This window comes from Oncorhynchus tshawytscha, linkage group LG31 (assembly GCF_018296145.1).
Source record: "Oncorhynchus tshawytscha isolate Ot180627B linkage group LG31, Otsh_v2.0, whole genome shotgun sequence".
NCBI classification, from domain to species: Eukaryota; Metazoa; Chordata; class Actinopteri; order Salmoniformes; family Salmonidae; genus Oncorhynchus; species Oncorhynchus tshawytscha.
The window spans coordinates 21,842,212-21,863,180 of NC_056459.1; the positions used below are offsets into that span (position 1 = coordinate 21,842,212).

Genomic DNA, 20,969 nt, shown 5'->3' on the forward strand with positions numbered 1-20,969 from the left:
GCGGTTGGAGTTGTGAGAGGCCACACAGTCAAAAGTACATTTTTATGGGTAGTGCAAGTGTGTTGCCTAATGTGAAAACAGTGTATTTACAGTACTATACCATATTACATTCAAAGGGCAATGTTGAAACATGTATTGTATCTTACATTTTCTGCTATTCGATTAACTGGTAGTTAAAATAACTAAATTGAGAAGATACAATTGTAATGTGTTTTGGTGATTAAACCAATGTATTCATTGTATTGTACAGTAAACATATATTTTGGAACAATGTTTGTGTGGTAAAAAATGACTACAAACAAAATGACTGGCTGTGTTACAAATGTTTCGAACATTCACCACATAAAAAACTGTAACTGATCCATTTTAGTAAGGAAATTACTATCTATGTAGTTCAAATTTAATATATGTATGTGATGCATACAGCATACATATTTGCATGGAAATAACCTTGCTCTTTTGTGTCATTTCTGAAAGCTAAAACCAGTATGTACTTTTAGCATTCTCATTGGTCTCTTGTTCTGGTTCTCTTCTCCTTCCTCATTTCTTCATAGGAAGTGTGTGTGTGTGTGTGTGTGTGTGTGTGTGTGTGTGTGTGTGTGTGCAAATGTTTGGCCAGAGGAAGTGCTCTCGCCTCACTATGCATGCATCAGTTGAGGGTGTGAACTGTGGAACTCTTACGGTCATTAGTAATAGTGTAGCTGACATGCTTCCTCTGGCTGATCTTCAACACACAGAGCCAAACACCACACTCAACTAGAATCCCCTGCTACTGGCCCTCCAAGCTTGACGACTCCACACGACTCAGCAGCCAGGTGAGTTTTCGAGGCTGTCATACATTTATTGCAGTATGTGTCTGGTAAAAGTGCAATAAGCCTATATATAAATGCAATATGCAACAATTTCAAAGATTTTACAGAGTTACAGTTCTTAGAATGAAATCAGTCAATTGAAATAAATTCATTAGGCCCTAATCTATGGATTTCACGACTGGGCAGGAGAGCAGACATGGGTGGGCCTGGGAGGGCATAGGCCCAGTCAATCAGAATGAGTTTTAAAAAGGGCTTTATTACAGACATAAATACTCCTCAGCACCCACTTTCAAGGAACGGGACACTAATCCGGACGCTTATAAGAAATCCCGCTATGCTATCAGACAAACCATCAAACAAGCAAAGTGCCAATACAGGATTAAGATTGAGTCCCACTACACCGATTCTGACACTCGTCGGATGTGGCAGGGCTTGAAAACTATTACGGACAACAAAGGGAAACTCAGATGTGAGCAAAACATGCGCTGACCAATTGGCAACACTGAAGCATGTCTTCACTGACATTTTCAACCTCTAGCCGATGTGAGCAAGACCTTTAAACCTGAGGCCCGAGTCCAATTGGTAAGTGTCTTCACTGGTAACCGAGTCTGTAATATCTACATGTTTCAAGCAGACTACCATAGTCCCTGTGCCCAAGGAAGCAAAGGTAACCTGCCCAAACGACTACCACCCCGTAGCACTCACATCAGTACCCATGAAGTGCTTTGAAAGGCTGGTCATGACATTAACAGCATCCACCCGGAAACCCTAGACTCACTCCAATTCGCATACCGCCCCAACAGATCCACAGATGACGCAATCTCAATCACACTCCACATTGCCCTTTCCCACCTGGACAAAAGGAACACCTATGTGAGAATGCTGTTCATTGACTATAGCTCAGTGTTCAACACCATAGTACCCACAAAGCTCATCACTAAGCTAAGGACCCTGGGAATAAACACCTCCCTCTGCAATTTGATCCTAGACTTTCTGATGTGCCGCCCCCAGGTGGTATGGGTAGGCAATAACACGTCTGCCACGCTGATCCTCAACACAGGTGCCCCTCAGGGGTGTGTGCTCAGTCCCCTCCTGTACTCCCTGTACACCCACAACTGCGTTGCCAAACACGACTCTAACACCATCATTAAGTTTGCTGACGACACAACAGTGGTAGGCCTGATCACCGACCACGATGAGACAGCCTGAGGAAGTCCGAGACCTGGCAGTGTGGTGCCAGGACAACAACTTCTTCCTCAATGTGTACAAGACAAAGGAGCTGATCGTGGACTATAGGGAAAGGCGGCCCGAACAGGCCCCTATTAACATCAACGGGGCTGTAGTTGGGCGAGTCGAGAATTTCAAGTTCCTAGGTGTCCACATCACCAGCAAACTATCATGGTCCGAACACAGCAAGACAGTCGTGAAGAGGGCACGACAACACCTTTTCCGCCTCAGAAGACTGAAAAGATTTGGCATGGGTCCACAGATCCTCAGAAAGTTCTACAGCTGCACCATAGAGAGCATCTTGACCGATTGCATCACCGTCTGTTATGGCAACTACTCGGCATCTGACCGTAAGGTGCTGCAGAGGGTAGTGTGTACGGCCCAGTACATCACTGGGGCCAAGCTTCCTGCAATCCAGGACCTATTTAACAGGTGGTGTCAGAGGAAAGCCCAAAAAATAGTCAAAGACCCCAGTCACCTAAGTCATAGACTGTTTTCTCTGCGACCGCACAGAATGCGGTACCGGAGTGCCAAGTCTAGGACCAAAAGTCTCCTTAACAGCTTCTACCCCCAAGCCATAAGAATGCTGAACAATTCATCAAATGGCCACCTGACTATTTACATTGAACCCCCCCCCACCCTCCATTTGTTTTTGTACACTGTTGCTATGCTGTATATTATCTATGCATTGTCACTTCACCCCGACCTACATGCACAAATGACTTAGACTAACCTGTAACCCTGCACATTGACTCGGTACAGGTATCCCCTGTATATATCCTCGTTATTGTTGTTTCATTGTGTTACTTTTGATTATTTTTTTACTTTAGTTTATTTAGTCAATATTTTCTTGAACTGTGCTGTTGGTTAAGTAAGCATTTCACAGTAAGGTCTACACATGTATTCGGCACATGTGACATAACGTTTGATTTGATTTGCTGGTCACATTTGGTCAAATCAACATTTTTACTCTGACTATAAATAGCATTGACACACAGCATGATAAATATTTGCCGACATATCATGCAAATTAACCAAGATATTATCTTCTGATTGTTTCCACTGTGTCACTGTTTCCTGTGTTCTCTTATTAGTTCAGCAGAGTGACAATTGGACACTACAGTTTTAATATAGCAACTACTCCAGTTTACTACTCTATAATGTGAATATAGTGAAAACTAGATAGAAACCTGGAAATGCTGAATTTAATCAAGATTCGACAAAACATTTGGAAAACCAGGAGTTTTCACTGTGTGTTATGGTTGAGGTAAAAAAACATATAGGCTACACAATATAGCCAACTGCTGTACACACAAATGGACCTTCCAATTAGTTAACACATATTGCAACATGAGTTATGCAGTATTTTCATTATTTACAGAGCCACCTCAGGTTTTGCAGTCTACTGCGTGTCCTGGTCGAGATATCACTCTGGCTGTTAATAGGGAAGTTACAACATGCACACATGCACATGCATGACAGGGACGCAGGTGCTGGATGGGGCCTTCACTGACCAGCCAGATTACTCTCTGTCTACTATCGGAAGTTTGTGTTGATGACTAGTTTGAGGACCAGCTATACCGTATGTCCGTCTGTCCTCAGACCCATTAGAGTGCAGCTATGGGGAATGTGATGTGGGGACAGGGAGCTGGGAACAAAACAAATTCAAACTGCCATGACAGTGCATTAAAGGGTAAGACTTCAATCTTTTTTGAGATATTGAGCAGATATTTGCCGTTTCTTTGTGATACTGCAGTTTTTGACACTGTAATGTGTTTAGGCTTAACAAAATATATGATGTTCACACAGCTTTGAAAGATGACAGGACTTTTTAGATGACATACTGTTTACCCATTTGTCCAAGTGTTTCATATAATTCATTGGAATTAGAAGTTACAATGAGACAATTATTTCCTATATTTCTGGCAAATTGTGTCTCTGTGTTAACGTCTATCTAATTGTGTAACATTGGCGGTTCCTCAGCAGGAGAAGACGAGACGCTTGTCGTTCTCCATGACTATCCTTCTCCAGACATCAGTGAGCCGATCTTTAGGATGGGAGAGAAGCTGAGGGTCTTGTCTCAGTAAGTAGAGTCAGTACTTTGTCTGTCAGAACAATTATAAACCCAGTCTCTGCACTAGGATTGCAAAGGGAGGGTATATTAGAGGGAATAATATATATATATATATATATATATATTTATATTTTATATTTATATATTATATATATTTATATTATATATATAAATATATATATATATATATATTATTGTATATATTATAACTTTCAAAGTTATACCAGAATTTCTGAAACTTTCAAGGTCTTTGAAGAATTTTATCACATGACCTCTAGTAGCCTTTTTGGGTAATTCAGATTATCCCAGGTGTCTGTAATTATATCTGGCCCTCTGTGTGCCCTTATCACATGTAACATGTATAAAATGATCACATAAGATGATTTTGAAACACAAAATAGAAACAAACCTGGAAAACATTACCCGAAACATAAACCATACAACTTAGTGAATACCATTGGTGTTTTAATATGAAGGTTTCAGCATGAAATATCCTTTATTTCTTTTTTGATGTCAATATGTCTTTCTTGTAAAAGTTTTGGCACCAAACTGAGGGCAATTGTGAAAAAAGCTGCAGAGTTTATTTTTAAAATGCCATTGTTGTCACGTTCTGACCTTAGTTCCTTTGTTTTGTCTTTGTTTTAGTATGGTCAGGGCGTGAGTTGGGGTGGGCAGTCTGTCCTTTTTTACTTAGGTAGCCTGTTTTCACCCTTGAGTTGTGGGTAATTATTTTCTGTTCTGTGTTTTGCTTCACTGTTCAGGACTGTTCATTTTTGTTGTTTTATTGTTTTTGTTCAAGTGTTCAGTATTCGTATTAAATACAATATGGACACCTATGGACACCTATTTCTTACTCCTCGTCAGAGGAGGACGAAGACAAGCGTTACAATTGTTGATTAGATGCTTTCATCATTAATTATGATATTTGAACCATATGGCCTATCTATCCACTAGAAACTCATGGACACATACAGTGCCTTGTGAAAGTATTCGGCCCCCTTGAACTTTGCGACCTTTTGCCACATTTCAGGCTTCAAACATAAAGATATAAAACTGTATTTTTTGGTGAAGAATCAACAACAAGTGGGACACAATCATGAAGTGGAACGACATTTATTGGATATTTCAAACTTTTTTAACAAATCAAAAATGGAAAAATTGGGCGTGCAAAATTATTCAGCCCCCTTAAGTTAATACTTTGTAGCGCCACCTTTTACTGCGATTACAGATGTAAGTCGCGTGGGGTATGTCTCTATCAGTTTTGCACATCGAGAGACTGAAATTTTTTCCCATTCCTCCTTGCAAAACAGCTCGAGCACAGTGAGGTTGGATGGAGAGCATTTGTGAACAGCAGTTTTCAGTTCTTTCCACAGATTCTCGATTGGATTCAGGTCTGGACTTTGACTTGGCCATTCTAATACCTGGATATGTTTATTTTTGAACCATTCCATTGTAGATTTTGCTTTATGTTTTGGATCATTGTCTTGTTGGAAGACAAATCTCCGTCCCAGTCTCAGGTCTTTTGCAGACTCCATCAGGTTTTCTTCCAGAATGGTTCTGTATTTGGCTCCATCCATCTTCCCATCAATTTTAACCATCTTCCCTGTCCCTGCTGAAGAAAAGCAGGCCCAAACCATGATGCTGCCACCACCATGTTTGACAGTGGGGATGGTGTGTTCAGGGTGATGAGCTGTGTTGCTTTTACGCCAAACATAACGTTTTGCATTGTTGCCAAAAAGTTCAATTTTGGTTTCATCTGACCAGAGCACCTTCTTCCACATGTTTGGTGTGTCTCCCAGGTGGCTTGTGGCAAACTTTAAACGACACTTTTTATGGATATCTTTAAGAAATGGCTTTCTTCTTGCCACTCTTCCATAAAGGCCAGATTTGTGCAATATACGACTGATTGTTGTCCTATGGACAGAGTCTCCCACCTCAGCTGTAGATCTCTGCAGTTCATCCAGAGTGATCATGGGCCTCTTGGCTGCATCTCTGATCAGTCTTCTCCTTGTATGAGCTGAAAGTTTAGAGGGACGGCCAGGTCTTGGTAGATTTGCAGTGGTCTGATACTCCTTCCATTTCAATATTATCGCTTGCACAGTGCTCCTTGGGATGTTTAAAGCTTGGGAAATCTTTTTGTATCCAAATCCGGCTTTAAACTTCTTCACAACAGTATCTCGGACCTGCCTGGTGTGTTCCTTGTTCTTCATGATGCTCTCTGCGCTTTTAACGGACCTCTGAGACTATCACAGTGCAGGTGCATTTATACGGAGACTTGATTACACACAGGTGGATTGTATTTATCATCATTAGTCATTTAGGTCAACATTGGATCATTCAGAGATCCTCACTGAACTTCTGGAGAGAGTTTGCTGCACTGAAAGTAAAGGGGCTGAATAATTTTGCACACCCAATTTTTCAGTTTTTGATTTGATAAAAAAGTTTGAAATATCCAATAAATGTCGTTCCACTTCATGATTGTGTCCCACTTGTTGTTGATTCTTCACAAAAAAATACAGTTTTATATCTTTGTGATTGAAGCCTGAAATGTGGCAAAAGATCTCAAAGTTCAAGGGGGCCGAATACTTTCGCAAGGCACTGTATATAAAAAAGCAATACAGTATGCATATATGTTTTGTAAAGTTATTTGAGTATAAATTACCATAGATTACAGTAACTTTGGTAAATTACCGGTAGTTTTGCAACCCTACTCTGTACTAAAAGCTTCCTAGGGCAGAAATTGGTAGATGCAGAGTTACAGATATAGATACCGAGACAACAAAAGAGGACAGATACAGTCCTTTCCAAAACAAAATGGAACACTCTGCATACAAGTATAACTACTAAGCATGCAATAATACAAAACAACAGTACACAATCAATAACATTTTGCACACAACAAAGAATGAACACATTGGGGGAAATCTGATGTATAACACTTAACACTTATACAAATAGGGGAGAACTACAATTTCAGATTTTGTTTCCGTTACAGTGTAGCCTATTGAAGTTCTCCTTTAATCTGTGTTCTTCAGGGAAGGCAACTGGTGGAGAGTTCGGTCTGTCCAATCAGGAAGTGAAAACTACATCCCTAACAACTATATTGCCAAAGTCTACCATGGGTAAGCAATGTTAAAATTGTGTTCTGTATTGTCATAAATAAAGGCTGTGTTGACTTGATTCTGTACAGTGATATAATGTATACCGTGTGTGTGTGTGTGTGTTGTTTTAAGATGGCTGTTTGAGGGAGTAGTGAGGCAGAAGGCAGAGGAACTACTTAGTCTCCCTGAAAACAGAGTGGGTTCCTTCATGATTAGAGAGAGCACCCAGCAGAGAGGTGAGTCCATTAACATTTAATGCCCTACCAAGTTATTCCATAAGAGTCTAAGCCGGGTGGGTATTTTTTTGATGCCTCTTTAAGTATAAAACAAATATATATATTTATATACAAATTATTGGATGAAACATTGAATTTGGCCTTACTACTATTAGCCCATAGAAATGTGTTAAATACCAGATTCATACACGGAAAAGCAGATCGAAAAATATTTTATCAAAAGGAAGATTGTTTTAAAATCTCTGTCCTATATCTGATATGTATATATATATATATATATATATATATATATATATATATATATATATATATATATATATATATATATATATATATATATATATATATATATATACACACAGTTGAAGTCGGAAGTTTACATACACCTTAGCCAAATACGTTTAAACTCAGTTTTTCACAATTGCTGACATTTAATACTAGTAAAAATTCTCTGTTTTAGGCCAGTTAGAATCATCACTTTATTTCAAGACTGTGAAATGTCAGAATAATAGTAGAGAGAATAATTTATTTCAGATTTTATTTCTTTCATCACATTCCCAGTTGGTCAGAAGTTTACATACACTCAATTAGTATTTGGTAGCATTGCCTTTAAATTGTTGTGTGAATTGTGGCCCATTCCTCCTGACAGAGCTGGTGTTACTGAGTCAGGTTTGTAGGCCTCCTTGCTCGCTCACGCTTTTTCAGTTCTGTCCACAAATTTTCTATAGGATTGAGGTCAGGGCTTTGTGATGGCGACTCCAATACCTTGACTTTGTTGTCCTTAAGCCATTTTGCCACAACTTTGCCAACTATTTTGTGAAGTGCACCAGTCCCTACTTCAGCTAAGCACCCCCAGAACATGATGCTGCCACCTCCGTGCTTCACGGTTGGGATGGTGTTCTTTGGCTTGCAAGCCTCCCCCTTTCTCCTCCAAACACAACAATGGTCGTTATGGCCAAACAGTTCTATTTCTGCTTCATCAGACCAGAGGATATTTCTCCAAAAAGTACGATATTTGTCCTCATGTGCAGTTGCAAACCATAGTCTGGCTTTTTTATGGCGGTTTTGGAGCAGTGGCTTCTTCTTTGTATATACTTTTGTACCTTTTTCCTCCAGCATCTTCACATGGTCCTTTGATGTTGTTCTGGGATTTGATTTGCACTTTTCGCACCAAAGTACATTCATCTCTAGGGAATGCGTCTCCTTCAAATCAAATCAAAGTTTATTTGTCACATGCGCCGAATACAACAGTGAAATGCTTACGTACAGGCTCTAACCAATAGTGAGGTTAGCGGTATGATGGCTGAGCTGTATGACTGCTGAGCGGTATGACGGCTGAGCGGTATGACGGCTGAGCGGTATGACGGCTGAGCGGTATGACGGCTGCATGGTCCCATGGTGTTTAAACTTGCGTACTATTGTTTGTACAGATGAACATGGCACCTTCAGGCATTTTGAAATTGCTCCCAAGGATGAACCAGACTTGGGAAGGTCTACAATTGTTTTCTGAGGTCTTGGCTGATTTCTTTTGATTTTCCCATGATGTCAAGCAAAGAGGCACTGAGATTGAAGGTAGGCCTTGAAACACATCCACAGGTACACCTCCAATTGACTCAAATGATATCAATTAGATAATCAGAAGCTTCAAAAGCCATGACATAATTTTCTGGAATTTTCAAAGTTGGTTAAAGGCACAGTCAACGTAGTATATGTAAACTTCTGACACTGGAATTACAGTGAATTATATGTGAAGAAATCTGTCTGTAAACAATCGTTGGAAAAATGTATTGTCATGCACAAAGTAGATGTCCTAACCGACTTGCCAAAACTATAGTTTTTTAACAAGAAATTTGTGGAGTCGTTGAAAAATTAGTTTTAATGATTCCAACCTAAGTGTATGTAAACTTCAGTTTTCAACTGTATATATCTATATATCCGCTACCGTTCAAAAGTATGGGGTCACTTAGGAATTTCCTTGTTTTTGAAAGAAAAGCAAATATTTTGGTCCATTAAAATAACATCAAATACAGTGTAGACATTGTTAATGTTGTAAATGACTATTGTAGCTGGAAATGGCAGATTTTTTAATGGAATATCTACATAGGTGAACAAAGGCCCATTATCAGCAACCATCACTCCTTCTGGGCAGAGTTGCAAAGAAAAAAACATATCTCAGACTGAACAATAAAAACAAAATATTAAATTGGGCAAAAGAAGACAGACACTGGACAGAGGAACTCTGCCTAGTAGGCCAACATCCCTGAGTCGCGTCTTCACTGTTGACGTTGAGACGGGTGTTTTGCGGGTACTATTTAATGAAGCTGCCAGTTGAGGACTTGTGAGGCGTCTATTTCTCAAACTACACACTATAATGTACTTGTCCTCTTGCTCAGTTGTGCACCGGGGCCTCCCACTCTTCTTTCTATTCTGTTCTGTTAGATCCAGTTTGCACTGTTCTGTGAAGGGAGTAGTACACAGAGTTGTGCGAGATCTTCGGTTTCTTGGCAATTTCTCGCATGGAATAGCCTTCATTTCTCAGAACAAGAATAGACTGACGAGTTTCAGAAGACATTTCTTTATTTCTGGCCATTTTGAGCCTGTAATCGAACCCCCAAATGCTGATGCTCCAGATACTCAACGAGTCTAGAGAAGGTCAGTTTTATTGCTTCTTTAAATAGGACAACAGTTTTCAGCTGTGCTAACATAATTGCAAAAGAGTTTTCTCATGATCAATTAGCCTTTTAAAATTATAAAAACATAATTCCACTTTGACATTATGCTGTATTGTGTGTAGGCCAGTGACACTAATATAAATGTAATACATTTTAAATTCACACTGTAACACAACAAAATGTCAAGGGGTGTGAATAATTTATGAAGGCACTGTTCTTACATTCATTTTTTAACTGGTACATAGCTACCTGCAAACACGTAAGTCTTGTGAGGGTCAAAACGGAGTACACATCTCATCTTTGGTCCCATCATAGAGTGCCAATTATTATTAGTTTGTAGGCAAACCATTTGGACGCTGCAAACGTTTTAGTGAGAAGACCAATTTTCAGGATGTCCCATGTTCTGACAAACATCACTGTAGCTCAGCCACCTTCCACCTCAGATGTAGAAGGCCGCCATTGGTGGAGGATTGAACAGACAGGTTTTTAAAAATGTATTATGCTAATCAGATTTTCTGGGTGCAGACATCAACTCAAGGGGGTTATTAAACTGGACGTCAGTAGGATGATAGGAGATGGGTATCTATTAAGATCTATCTAGGACTATACCTAATGCCTTTTATGTTATATTATATTTGCAGGTGTCTACTCGATGTCTGTAAAGCACAGATCCATCCAGCACTATAAAATCTTTCGCCTGGAGAACAGCTGGTACTATATCTCTCCTCGTCTGACTTTCCAGTGCTTGGAAGAGATGGTAAACCACTACTCTGGTGAGTCCAAGACAGACACACACTGAAAATAACCTCAAGCATTTTTAAATAGCTTTGTTCTTATCAGATGCTAACCATCTTTCCACTGTGTGTTGGCCTAGCTCTGAGAGTACACACACTAAGAACAAAACAGGAAGTAATGGTGTTGTTGTTGTCCATGTAAAAAAATGTAATGCTTAGACTATGACTTTCATATTGACTGTCACACTGTTTTACTTTTGTTTATTTTCTCAAACAATAACCATACAAAAGACAAACAAACACACACACATTTCTCACAATCCCACTCCCTCTCATCCTTCATCCCCTGGAACTTTCCAGTGCTTGTAGCACTCTATGCCATATGGCCTCAAATTGAAACGTTCTTTTTTTTCTGTAGCCCACACTCAATATTCAATATTTAAATAATAATAAATAATAATAATAAATAATAATAATACGTTGGAGTCATCCACTGTCGTAGTGATGAAGGATCATTTGATTTCCAGTTTTTGAGAAGAGATTTTTTTCAAAATAATTGACGATTAAAGTATGGTCCACCCCATTGGTTCTCTCACTACACCCCCATATGTCATGTCTTGAAATATGCAGATAGATTGTTTAAAAGTAAGTTTACATTGGAATACTTCTGACAGCCAACTTTCCAACTCCGCCCACAACTTTCAGACTTCATAGCATTCCAAGAAAGCATTGATTTGAGTCATTAGTTATACACTTAAGACATGACTCTGCCATTGTGCTGTAGAATATTTTTTATTTTGTATAATATCTAGACATTAGTTTATACTGGATTAAGCATACATGTGTTACCTGTAATTTCGTTAGTTATGTTCCAACACTCCCTCCATCTTGTGTCTATCAGTTACTTTTAAGTCTTGATTGCAATAGTTTATATTTTTTTCTAAGAGATTGTCAGTTAGATAGGTAATATATACAAAACCATGGAGAAAGCCTATCATATAAGTTTCCTTTTCTGATTCAAATAGGATTCCCTCAACATTGCTCGGATGTCCAAAAGACAAACTTTTCAGTTACATGTATTTGAGTTTTCAATATTGGAGACGGTGCCAAGAATGTGCAAATCTATCATCAAGACAAAGAGTGAAGGATCTCAAATATATTTTTGAAATAATGGAGCTGTGAGTCAGGAAGCAGGTGCAGGTGAAAAGTTCAATAATACAAAAAAAACAAGATAATTTCATGATGCAACACGCTGTTAAACAAGAACAATACCAACTGGTGAGTGAAGATAAGAGAGTGACATAAAGGGGAGGAAATGATGAAGGTAATGAAGCCCAGGTGTGAATTATAATGATTAACAGGTGTGCGTAATGATGAATCCCAGGACCTCCACCCCCCTAGATGTCCAGGGGGGGTGGAGGTGTGTCATGGGGGACAGTATCAGCTAGGGGACGTGGAACCACTGGCCTGAGAAGGGAGACGTGAAAAGAGGGTGAGATATGATAGTAACTGGGTAGTTGTAACCTGTACGTCACCTCGTTGACCCTCCGGAGAACCTTGAATGGCCCCACAAACAAGGGGATTCAGATTCTTGCAGGGCTTGTGGAGTGGGAGGTTCCTGGTAGAGAGTCAGACGCGGTCCTCAGAATGGAACACAGGGGTCTCACTGCAGTGGCGGTCTGCCTGTTCCTTCTGACGATGGACGGCGCCCTGGAGTCTCACGTGCGTGTCGCTCCACACCTCCTCAGCACACCGGAACCACTCATCTACCACAGGAGCTGCGATCTGGCCTGGGGTCCAGGGCCAGCTGAAAACCTAAAACACACTGGAAGGGGATCAACTCAGTGGAGGAGTGAAGTAGGGAGTTCTGGGCGTACTCTGCCCAGGGAAGGAATTGTGCCCACTCACCCTACTGGTCCTGACAGTGACTCCTCAAGAACCTCCCCAGCTCCTGGTTCATCCTCTCCACCTACCCGTTGGAGTGAGGCCGATACCCAGAAGTGAGGCTGACCGTGACCCCAAGCTTCTCCAAGAAGGCCCTCCAAACTCGTGATGTGAATTGGGGGCCACGGTCGGAGGAGCTTCCCTGCTTCCCTGCTTCCCTGCATTCCGGGGGGACTTGATTTGAGCACATACGTGCCCAGGTCAGCAGCCTATCCCTTATCCCTGTGGGAATGTAGATGCGCTCGGGAGGACAATTCCGGGGTGCAGGCTCCCTCTCCAGAGCCTGGCGGATGTCCACATCGACGTCCCAAACCACTGGTCTCCTCACTGTCCGTATGTACTCTAGGTTCCAATGGTCGGTGAGGATGACGAATGGTTCCTCTGCGCCCTCCAGCTAATGTCTCCACTCCTCTAATGCTAACTTCACTGCCAGGAGCTCTCGATTGCCGATGTCGTAATTCCTCTGCGGACAGTTTCTTGGAGGAAAAAGCACAAGGATACAATTTCAATGGGTTACCCTGTCTTTGTGACAAAACCGTCCCCACGCCCATCTCAGATGCGTCTAACTCAACCACAAAAGGTAGCATGGGATCTGGGTGTTTTAGCAAGGGAGCGGAGCTTGTGCCCTCCTTGCCCACAGTAGAGACATAGCCCCAGCTGTATCCATCTGTGTCGTTCTGCCGTGAAATGGCGTGTGACCCCTATGGGTTCAGGCTCTGATCCCGAGTACTTGCAGAAGGAAGGAGAGAAGCGATGAGAATGCAAACGCTCCTATAGAAGGTTATCCAGGCAGATGGCCATCGCAATGAGTGCGTCCAGGATAAGGTTATCATCCCGACAGGCCAGTTCCGTCTGGACCTTCTCGCACAGACCTCTCCTAAATAGCGCGCGAAGCGCCGGCTCATTCCATCCACTGGAAGCTGCTACTGTCCGGAAGGTGAGCGGATACTCAGCAGCCGTCTGATTCCCCTGCTGTAGCTGAAGCAGACACTCAACTTCCTCTCTGCCCTCCGCGGGATGATCAAAAATGCATTTAAACAGAGCCATGAAACCATCATAAGAATCTAGCTCCTCCTCTCCTCTCCTCTCTCCCAGACGGATGTAGCACATTCCAATGCCAGCCCGGTCAGCAGAGATATAATCATGGCAACCTTAGACCTCTTGGTGGTGGGGGCTCCCAACTGGTGTGAAAAATAGAGGGAGCACTGAAAGAGGAAGCCACGGCATTTGGATGGTGTACCGTCGTATTTCTCTGGGAGGGAAAGACGAGCTTCGCTGTCCTGAGCGGGTTGCTGAATTAGCTCGCTGGGTAGACTGGCTCTAGAGTATCCTCTGCTGCTGGTCTGTCTCTCGAGACGCTGCAAACTGTGGAGAACCTCTTCCATGGCCATCCCCAGTTCAGCCAGCTGGTGATGGTGTTGACGTAGAAGGTACCCTTGCTCGATGACCATCTAAAAGATATCCGATTTACCTGCTGCTTCCATAGTTTGAGTTGGTATTCTGTAATAACAGAGCTGAGTCGGGAAGCAGGTGAAAAGTTGAATAAAACAACAAAAACAGGAACAAGATAATTCTATGAGGCAACACGCCGTTAAACAAGAACAATACCAACTGGTGAGTGAACATAAGACAGTGACATATAAAGGGGAGGAAATGATGAAGGGGTTGAGGGTAGCTGAAGGATGGGACTAAAAACAAACAAAAGATAACTAATGTACAATATACTGTGTCCGTAAAATATATATAGTATGTATAAGCTGGAAGTAGAAGCCCAAGTGTTGTTGTCCATTAGTTTACTCCAATTTGGGGAGGGGTGGTAGGGTTAGGCGAAAATAAAAAACGGATTGGTTTGCTGTTGTACATAACTGACCGCTCACTCTCTCCCAGTTGCTTTGGGATATATTGATCTATGGATTTTAAAGGTTTAATTGTCTGGCTTTTACCTATAACCACAGTTTTGTCAGTACAAAACGGAGCGACTCACACCCAATGCTTCTTATTGGTATGTGCATGCACCTCCTAACTACACCATATGAATGTTTTATAAGGCAGAGGTTTGTGTGTATGTGTGTGTTTGTGCTTGTAAGGTAAAATTAATGTGATGAGCACTTGTGAGCATACAGTATGTGATTGTTTTTGATTACATACAGTGTATGTGCATGTGTCTTGTTTCTAACCCAGTCCATCTCTGGTCTCCAAGACTCTGCAGATGGTCTGTGTTGTGTTCTCACTGGCCCGTGTCTGTCTGGGACTATCAGCCCCATAGACATCACCTCTCAGCCACCCCCTGTAAGGATGCGACACAACAACTTTGACTGGAAGAAAATAGACAGGTACAGACCCATAGTTTAGTATCATTCGTTGCAGCTCTCATATCTCTGCAATCAAATTGTAGTCCTGCTTTTTGGCCAATGGAAAACATGGCTTGTGGGAAAACTGGGAAGATGTGACTCTGCATGATTGGCTCAAACATGTTCTAATCACCCCTCTCTCTATATATATGAACCAATCAACAGGAAAGATCTGATCAGTGCAGGTGCTGCGCAGGGCCAGGAGAACAGGAATGCCATGGTGAGCTACGGTGTCAGAAACAGCATGGCCTCTTACCTCTCTCTGGTCGGGGATCATGACCCAGGACAGCAGAAGAAGAACCGCAAGAAGAAGAGCAAATCTGTCTGTGTGACAGACCACAGCATCAGCCATATGGACTTGGATGAGGACTATGATATGTAGTGGCCTGGATGGTGCAACACTTAGTTCTGCGAACCCCAGTACACATATATAGCCTATGGGCTAGTGGTTCCCTTTCAGTCAGTCAACTTCGGTACAACATATTACCGGGGAGTTGCGCGCTCGCTTCTTCGGCTGAAGGATGTACAATCACGCCTGACAAGGCCAATGAAATCCACACCTCACTGGAAGTCCCACCTTCCACAGGTGATAAACGTGAGGCTCAGATTCATTCCTTCAATTTAATACCACTCTTCACCGTGCCCAGGAACAGGCGGTGCTGGGCCAAACAGGTGTTGTACCTCATTTCCCTCCTTCAGGGAACAGTAGTTATGGTCATAATGTTACATTTTCCTTCAGTCAGTCAACATACTATGGGGAAATATTATCACATCCATGAGATGCTGTATGAGTATAAGTGGCAAGTGTTTGAGCTCTGGTGCCAAGATAAAGGGCTGGTTCATTTTCAGTGCTCTGGGAAATACTTGTTTCTACAGGAGCTTTAAAAGCATTCTCCACTTTAAAATTATATATGGCCGCTATCTCAGCACGTGGGAATTGACTGAGCCTCACCAGGGGCTCACCCACTGGTGTTGCAGTTACTGAAAGGTGTACTCCCTTCCTGTACTCAGTTCGCCCCGGGCGACTCTAAGATGACCTTGTGTCCAAATGTGGCCTTTGCCCTAAAAGTAATGGCCATGCCCTACAAGTCCTTAGCTTTTGAGGTGTTTCCCTTTTTGCCTCCTCCATTTGCTTCTGAAGAGCAACAGAGGTTACATGCCCTGTGTCTGGTGCAAGCTCTACGCACATACATTGAACAACCTGGGTTTTCCGGTTGTGTGACCAGATTTTTGTCTGTTTTGCTAATCCAGCTCAGTTTCAGGGCACTTTGAGCAGTGTCTCTCCCACTGGATTGTGGAGGCTATCTCCTGCCATAAAACAGCAAGGGACAAGGGTTACCTAGTGGAGTATGCACCCACTCCACCAGGGGGCTGGCAGCATTTTGGCCGTTGTGTAAAGGGTTGACTATAGGAGATATTTGTGCTGCGGCGAGTTGGGCATCACCACACACTTTTGTAAGGTTTTATCACTTGGATGTCACTTCTCCCAGTGTAGCCCACAGGGTGCTTACATCTGGGACAGGGGAAAGTCACTAAGCGGGTCTTCCAGCGAGGTGCGGATTTCATTGGCTTTGTCAGGTGCAATTGTCTATACGTCAACAAATGTCGAGAGAGTGAGACTCCCCCTTGTATGTTGTACCTTGTTTCCCTCCTTCAGGGAATAGTAGTTATAGTCATAACGTTACACTCTCAAACTTCTCCTCAGGGACCCCCAGACTTTCCATGTATTTGATCTATTCTAGATGTCATGACTGTCCTGATCAGGTCAGGTTACAGGAGACCACAACCCTACAGATTATCTCTCAACCCCAACAGAGGAGGAGAGATCTAGGGGTCTGAAGATGTGGGGGTTTCCAGAACGCAACACAAGTTTGAAGACAAAGAAATCCTTTTCTACCCAAGCTACGGATGAGTAGCTGTGTCTAAGCGGGTGAATTCAAGCCGGACCCCCTTAGCATCCAGTCCCAGCTAATCATGGTACCTAAAGGGTTTCATTCCTATGCTGTGAGCTCTGAGCTGCAGAGCTGTCTGTCCTCAGAAGACCCCTTCCAGGGTGAGGGAACAGACTCCTAAGCCAAAAGGACACTGACATTGGGAGGACGATCAGAGAGGTGCGCAGGAGAAGTGCATCATCGAGCAGCTGAACGGTCCCCTGAATGGTCCACGCAGAGAATCCTCGGAGATCTACCCCACGTAATTACATCATTATATTCTGACCCATAAGAGCGGCAGTTTGGGGCAAGGCTAGGGTTAGAATAGCATAGCTGACAAATTCACCCAAATGTATATTTCTCTCATGTACTTTCTCTTTTTCTCTCTCTTTGAAATCCCCATTTTGGGTAACACGCGCCATAGTGTGTTCTAATCAATAGCCTATAATGTGTTTTGTCTATGTGTATCTTATATCATCATTTTAGCTTTTTAGTAAATAAATATTAAACTAAGATTGGTGTGGTACGAACTCATTGGTGAGACCCGGGTCTGTGCAGATTCACGGGCTATACGACGTTCAGAACGAGATTGTAAGAGGTAACTGGTTAATTAGTGGCTGTTGTAAAATCGATATTCTGATATTCTTTGAGTTAATTTGGGAAATAGAAACTCAATAAAAACTAGTTTTCCCATGGTACCCCAGGTTAATGAGTTAATAATTGCTTGATTCAGTTAATCACACAATTAGAAACTTGTAATCATTCGATGAGCAACAGTCGTCACATTAACTAAAACAACGTATCGACATAGAGCTAGCACACCTGATTAAACTTTTCAACTTATCAACATGCCCTTGACTAGGTGAATCATGTGAGTTAGTTCAGGGCTACAACTAAATTGTGAAACATCTGGGGGTCCCAGAGGAGAGATTTGAGAAGTGCTGGCATGAGTTTGAATCTGAACCACTGCCCTTCTGAACTATTGCTATCTTTCCTGTCTCCTCTTCACTGTCCTATCTAAATAACATAAAGCACACAACAAATATGTTTAAAAGAAGGACTAAGAGACTTAGTGGCCAGCTACTCTATTTAGGATATTAACATCTGTTACGAGATACTATTTTTCCTCCAAAGCACACATTGGTTCTCATCATCTGTTACGAGATACTATTTTTTCCTCCAAAGCACACATTTGTCCTTATCTGAGCCTTTGGGATTGATCTGAGAAGGAATTTCCAGTGGGGTAAATCAACAATGAATTTGAAGTCCGTCTGGAATCCAGAGCCCTGACCGAGTGTCCTGCCAGAGTACAAAACATGTTAGCGCCATGACAGTTGATCGATGTAAGACTTGAAGGCTATATTATGTATGTTTACTGTGTGTTAATGTGTAATTTATGGATGTGTGTGTCTGTCAGCATGTCAATGTCAATTGTTACAGTTTCAGAACCTTTAACCTAACCCTTGCAAACTGATTTCAGTTGAGTGTACAAGTTGCTCATATAAATAAAAGTTAACTATCATATAATCTCGGCACCCAGAACCAAATATTGTGTGTGCGCTGGTCGGGCCATCTAGTCTGTCACGAGAGACTAGCCATAACATAAAGTTAATTCTGGAAGGGATATGGGGAGTTATGTCCAGAGAAGCCATAATAAGTTGATAAAACATCACGTTAGAAGATGACTGCTGAGAATAATTTGTCCTCTTGAATGTATCCCAGGGCTTCAAGTATGCACCAAATTGAATAGGAATCAACATAGCATTCCTGAATCCTAGCAAACATTGGGGAAAACAGCACAGTGAAAATACTCTGGTCTACCTCATGAGTCTCAGTGTATTGTGTCATGTGCTGTTGTTGTCTCGCCAATGCCTCATGGCGGCCATATGCGAGGCTGATAGGTTCATTGGGACTGTGAAAGCTGCCCACTGGGTACACAACATATTTTCAACGTGGATAATTGGATAATAATTTGGTAGAGACGTTGATCAATGAGATTACAACCTATATTCACCCACTTAAAAAGACAACCAAAGGTTAGTTGAATTTCCAATGTGTTTTCACTCTGATTTCAACCATCTAAAAGCACAACCAAATTCCAATGGAAAAACAACATCTGATTTTTGGTTTAGTTTCACCCAAATGTCTATCATAGCACATTCAACCATTTAAAATCACAGCAAAATTCAAATGGCAATACAATGTCAGATATTTTGTTTATTTATACAACAGATTACTGTGATATCACTGTACTTCATCTACAGTAATAGCAGAACCATGTCCTGGATTGCAGTAGAGATTACATTAAAAGTGCATGCTGCAAGTGATCAATGCCGTTCGAGATTCTGCGCAGATTTTTACAGCAATTGTGAAGATCTCCACAGACCTGCGATGACCTCTGCATGCTATGGTGAAGATGCACGCTTTTTATGGTTACGTAAGAAGAAAAGTATAGTTATAGTTAACTCCAAATGTGGCCATGGATGTGTTACTCAACCAAACATCAACATTTAAAGGAGATGTATCTACTGCTTGGATAGTTACATTTGAGCCACTGGCTTAATCCCATTATTTAACTTTTATTTTTTGGTTGAGTTGGAGACGTTGATGCACTTTAAACAAAGTTTGACTTGAATTTGCCCAATTCTTTAACTTAGATTTTTGGTGGAGATGGAAACGTGAATCCAACATACACATTTTTAATTTGTAGACAAACTGGAATTAAAGCCAGACTAAGTCAGTGGCACAGATATAGAACTATAAATGACCATCCACTCAGCTTTCAAGTAGTTAGAAGGTCTACTTCCCTGCTTTTGAAGGGGGAGCTGGCTATTGTACTGGGAGACAACCAGCAATTACAATAGATTTACGATATGCTAACTTCAATCATCTCCAAACTGCACGCAGAGACATCAAAATGGTATCTGAAAAAAAACGACATCTCAAAATCTCACAATATCCCTTTAAGTACTTTCTGTATGGCTCTATCTCTGTGTGTAACTCTGGTCATATAGAAGACAGCAAGGATAACCATGTCTGACAATGCAAACTGTGTAGTCATGTAATTCTCTAAGGAGGAACCTTATCCATGCTGATCAGATTGCTAAAAATGACTCAATAAAGTTTGTACAGTGAACTTTTCCAGTATAACCCAAAATAGTTATTTTAGACATTGTTAAAAAGTTTACCAGCAACCTTATGACTGTCTGTTTTTCCACTTTCCTCAAGACAATCACCAGTGAAAGCCAGAAAAGACCAAAAGCTTGGCAGGCTGCAAATGTTGTTTCTGGAGCACGTTGGTGTTACAAAGTCAGCAACATGGCCCATATGATTAATTACATTTCATCAGATGTTTTAGTCACCTGTAGGAACTCTGACTCCTTGAGACAAACTAAGCACATTTTCATTATTGAATTCATAACAGGATCAAATATTTGTTTTCTCTGCTTTTAATATCCCCATTAAACATCTGCAAGGCAAACAAATTCATCTTATTTTTTGTGTGTGTGTGTGTGTGTGTGTGTGTGTCCATCGGCAGCTGTACTTTGCATTATGAGCGGGGCATAAAACACAATGCATTAGCTAGCGTCATTGCTAAAGCATCGCCTGCCTCGTGATGCAGACTCAAGCTGATCTCTGAACCTTGAAATACAGGCTTAATTTCATATAAACTTCTAATATCAGTTTATAGGTGTGGTAGCACCCAGAGTAAATAGACTTATATTTATTACATTTATACTTTGAGTTATTTAGAAACAAATGTCCTTGTAATGTGCAAATAGGCCAAGCCCTTTCCCATGGATTTCACATTTTCACAAGCAAACATCTAACAAGAAATGACTGCATTTCCCAGAAATCATGGAAGTGTTGAAGTGTTTAACAAATGC

At 41.5% G+C, this 20,969-nt stretch overlaps 1 protein-coding gene across 5 annotated transcripts in view; it reads left to right on the top strand.

Moving 5' to 3' along the window:
- Positions 1-16,912, top strand: part of LOC112229512 (src-like-adapter) — a 37,694-nt gene extending 20,782 nt beyond the window's left edge. Inside the window, exons 2-9 of one of the 5 annotated variants that reach the window (XM_024395375.2) lie at positions 738-815; positions 3,642-3,732; positions 4,023-4,122; positions 7,149-7,235; positions 7,347-7,450; positions 10,764-10,895; positions 15,001-15,133; positions 15,317-16,912. In XM_024395375.2, coding sequence (XP_024251143.1) covers positions 3,660-3,732; positions 4,023-4,122; positions 7,149-7,235; positions 7,347-7,450; positions 10,764-10,895; positions 15,001-15,133; positions 15,317-15,533 — 846 coding nt within the window. In that variant the 5' untranslated portion in view covers positions 738-815; positions 3,642-3,659 and the 3' untranslated portion in view covers positions 15,534-16,912. Of the gene's footprint in view, positions 1-640; positions 816-3,641; positions 3,733-4,022; positions 4,123-7,148; positions 7,236-7,346; positions 7,451-10,763; positions 10,896-15,000; positions 15,134-15,316 lie in introns of those variants that run through there. The other 4 variants (XM_024395376.2, XM_042310177.1, XM_024395377.2 and 1 more) reach the window with 4 other exon arrangements.
- Positions 16,913-20,969: the final 4,057 nt, after the last annotated feature.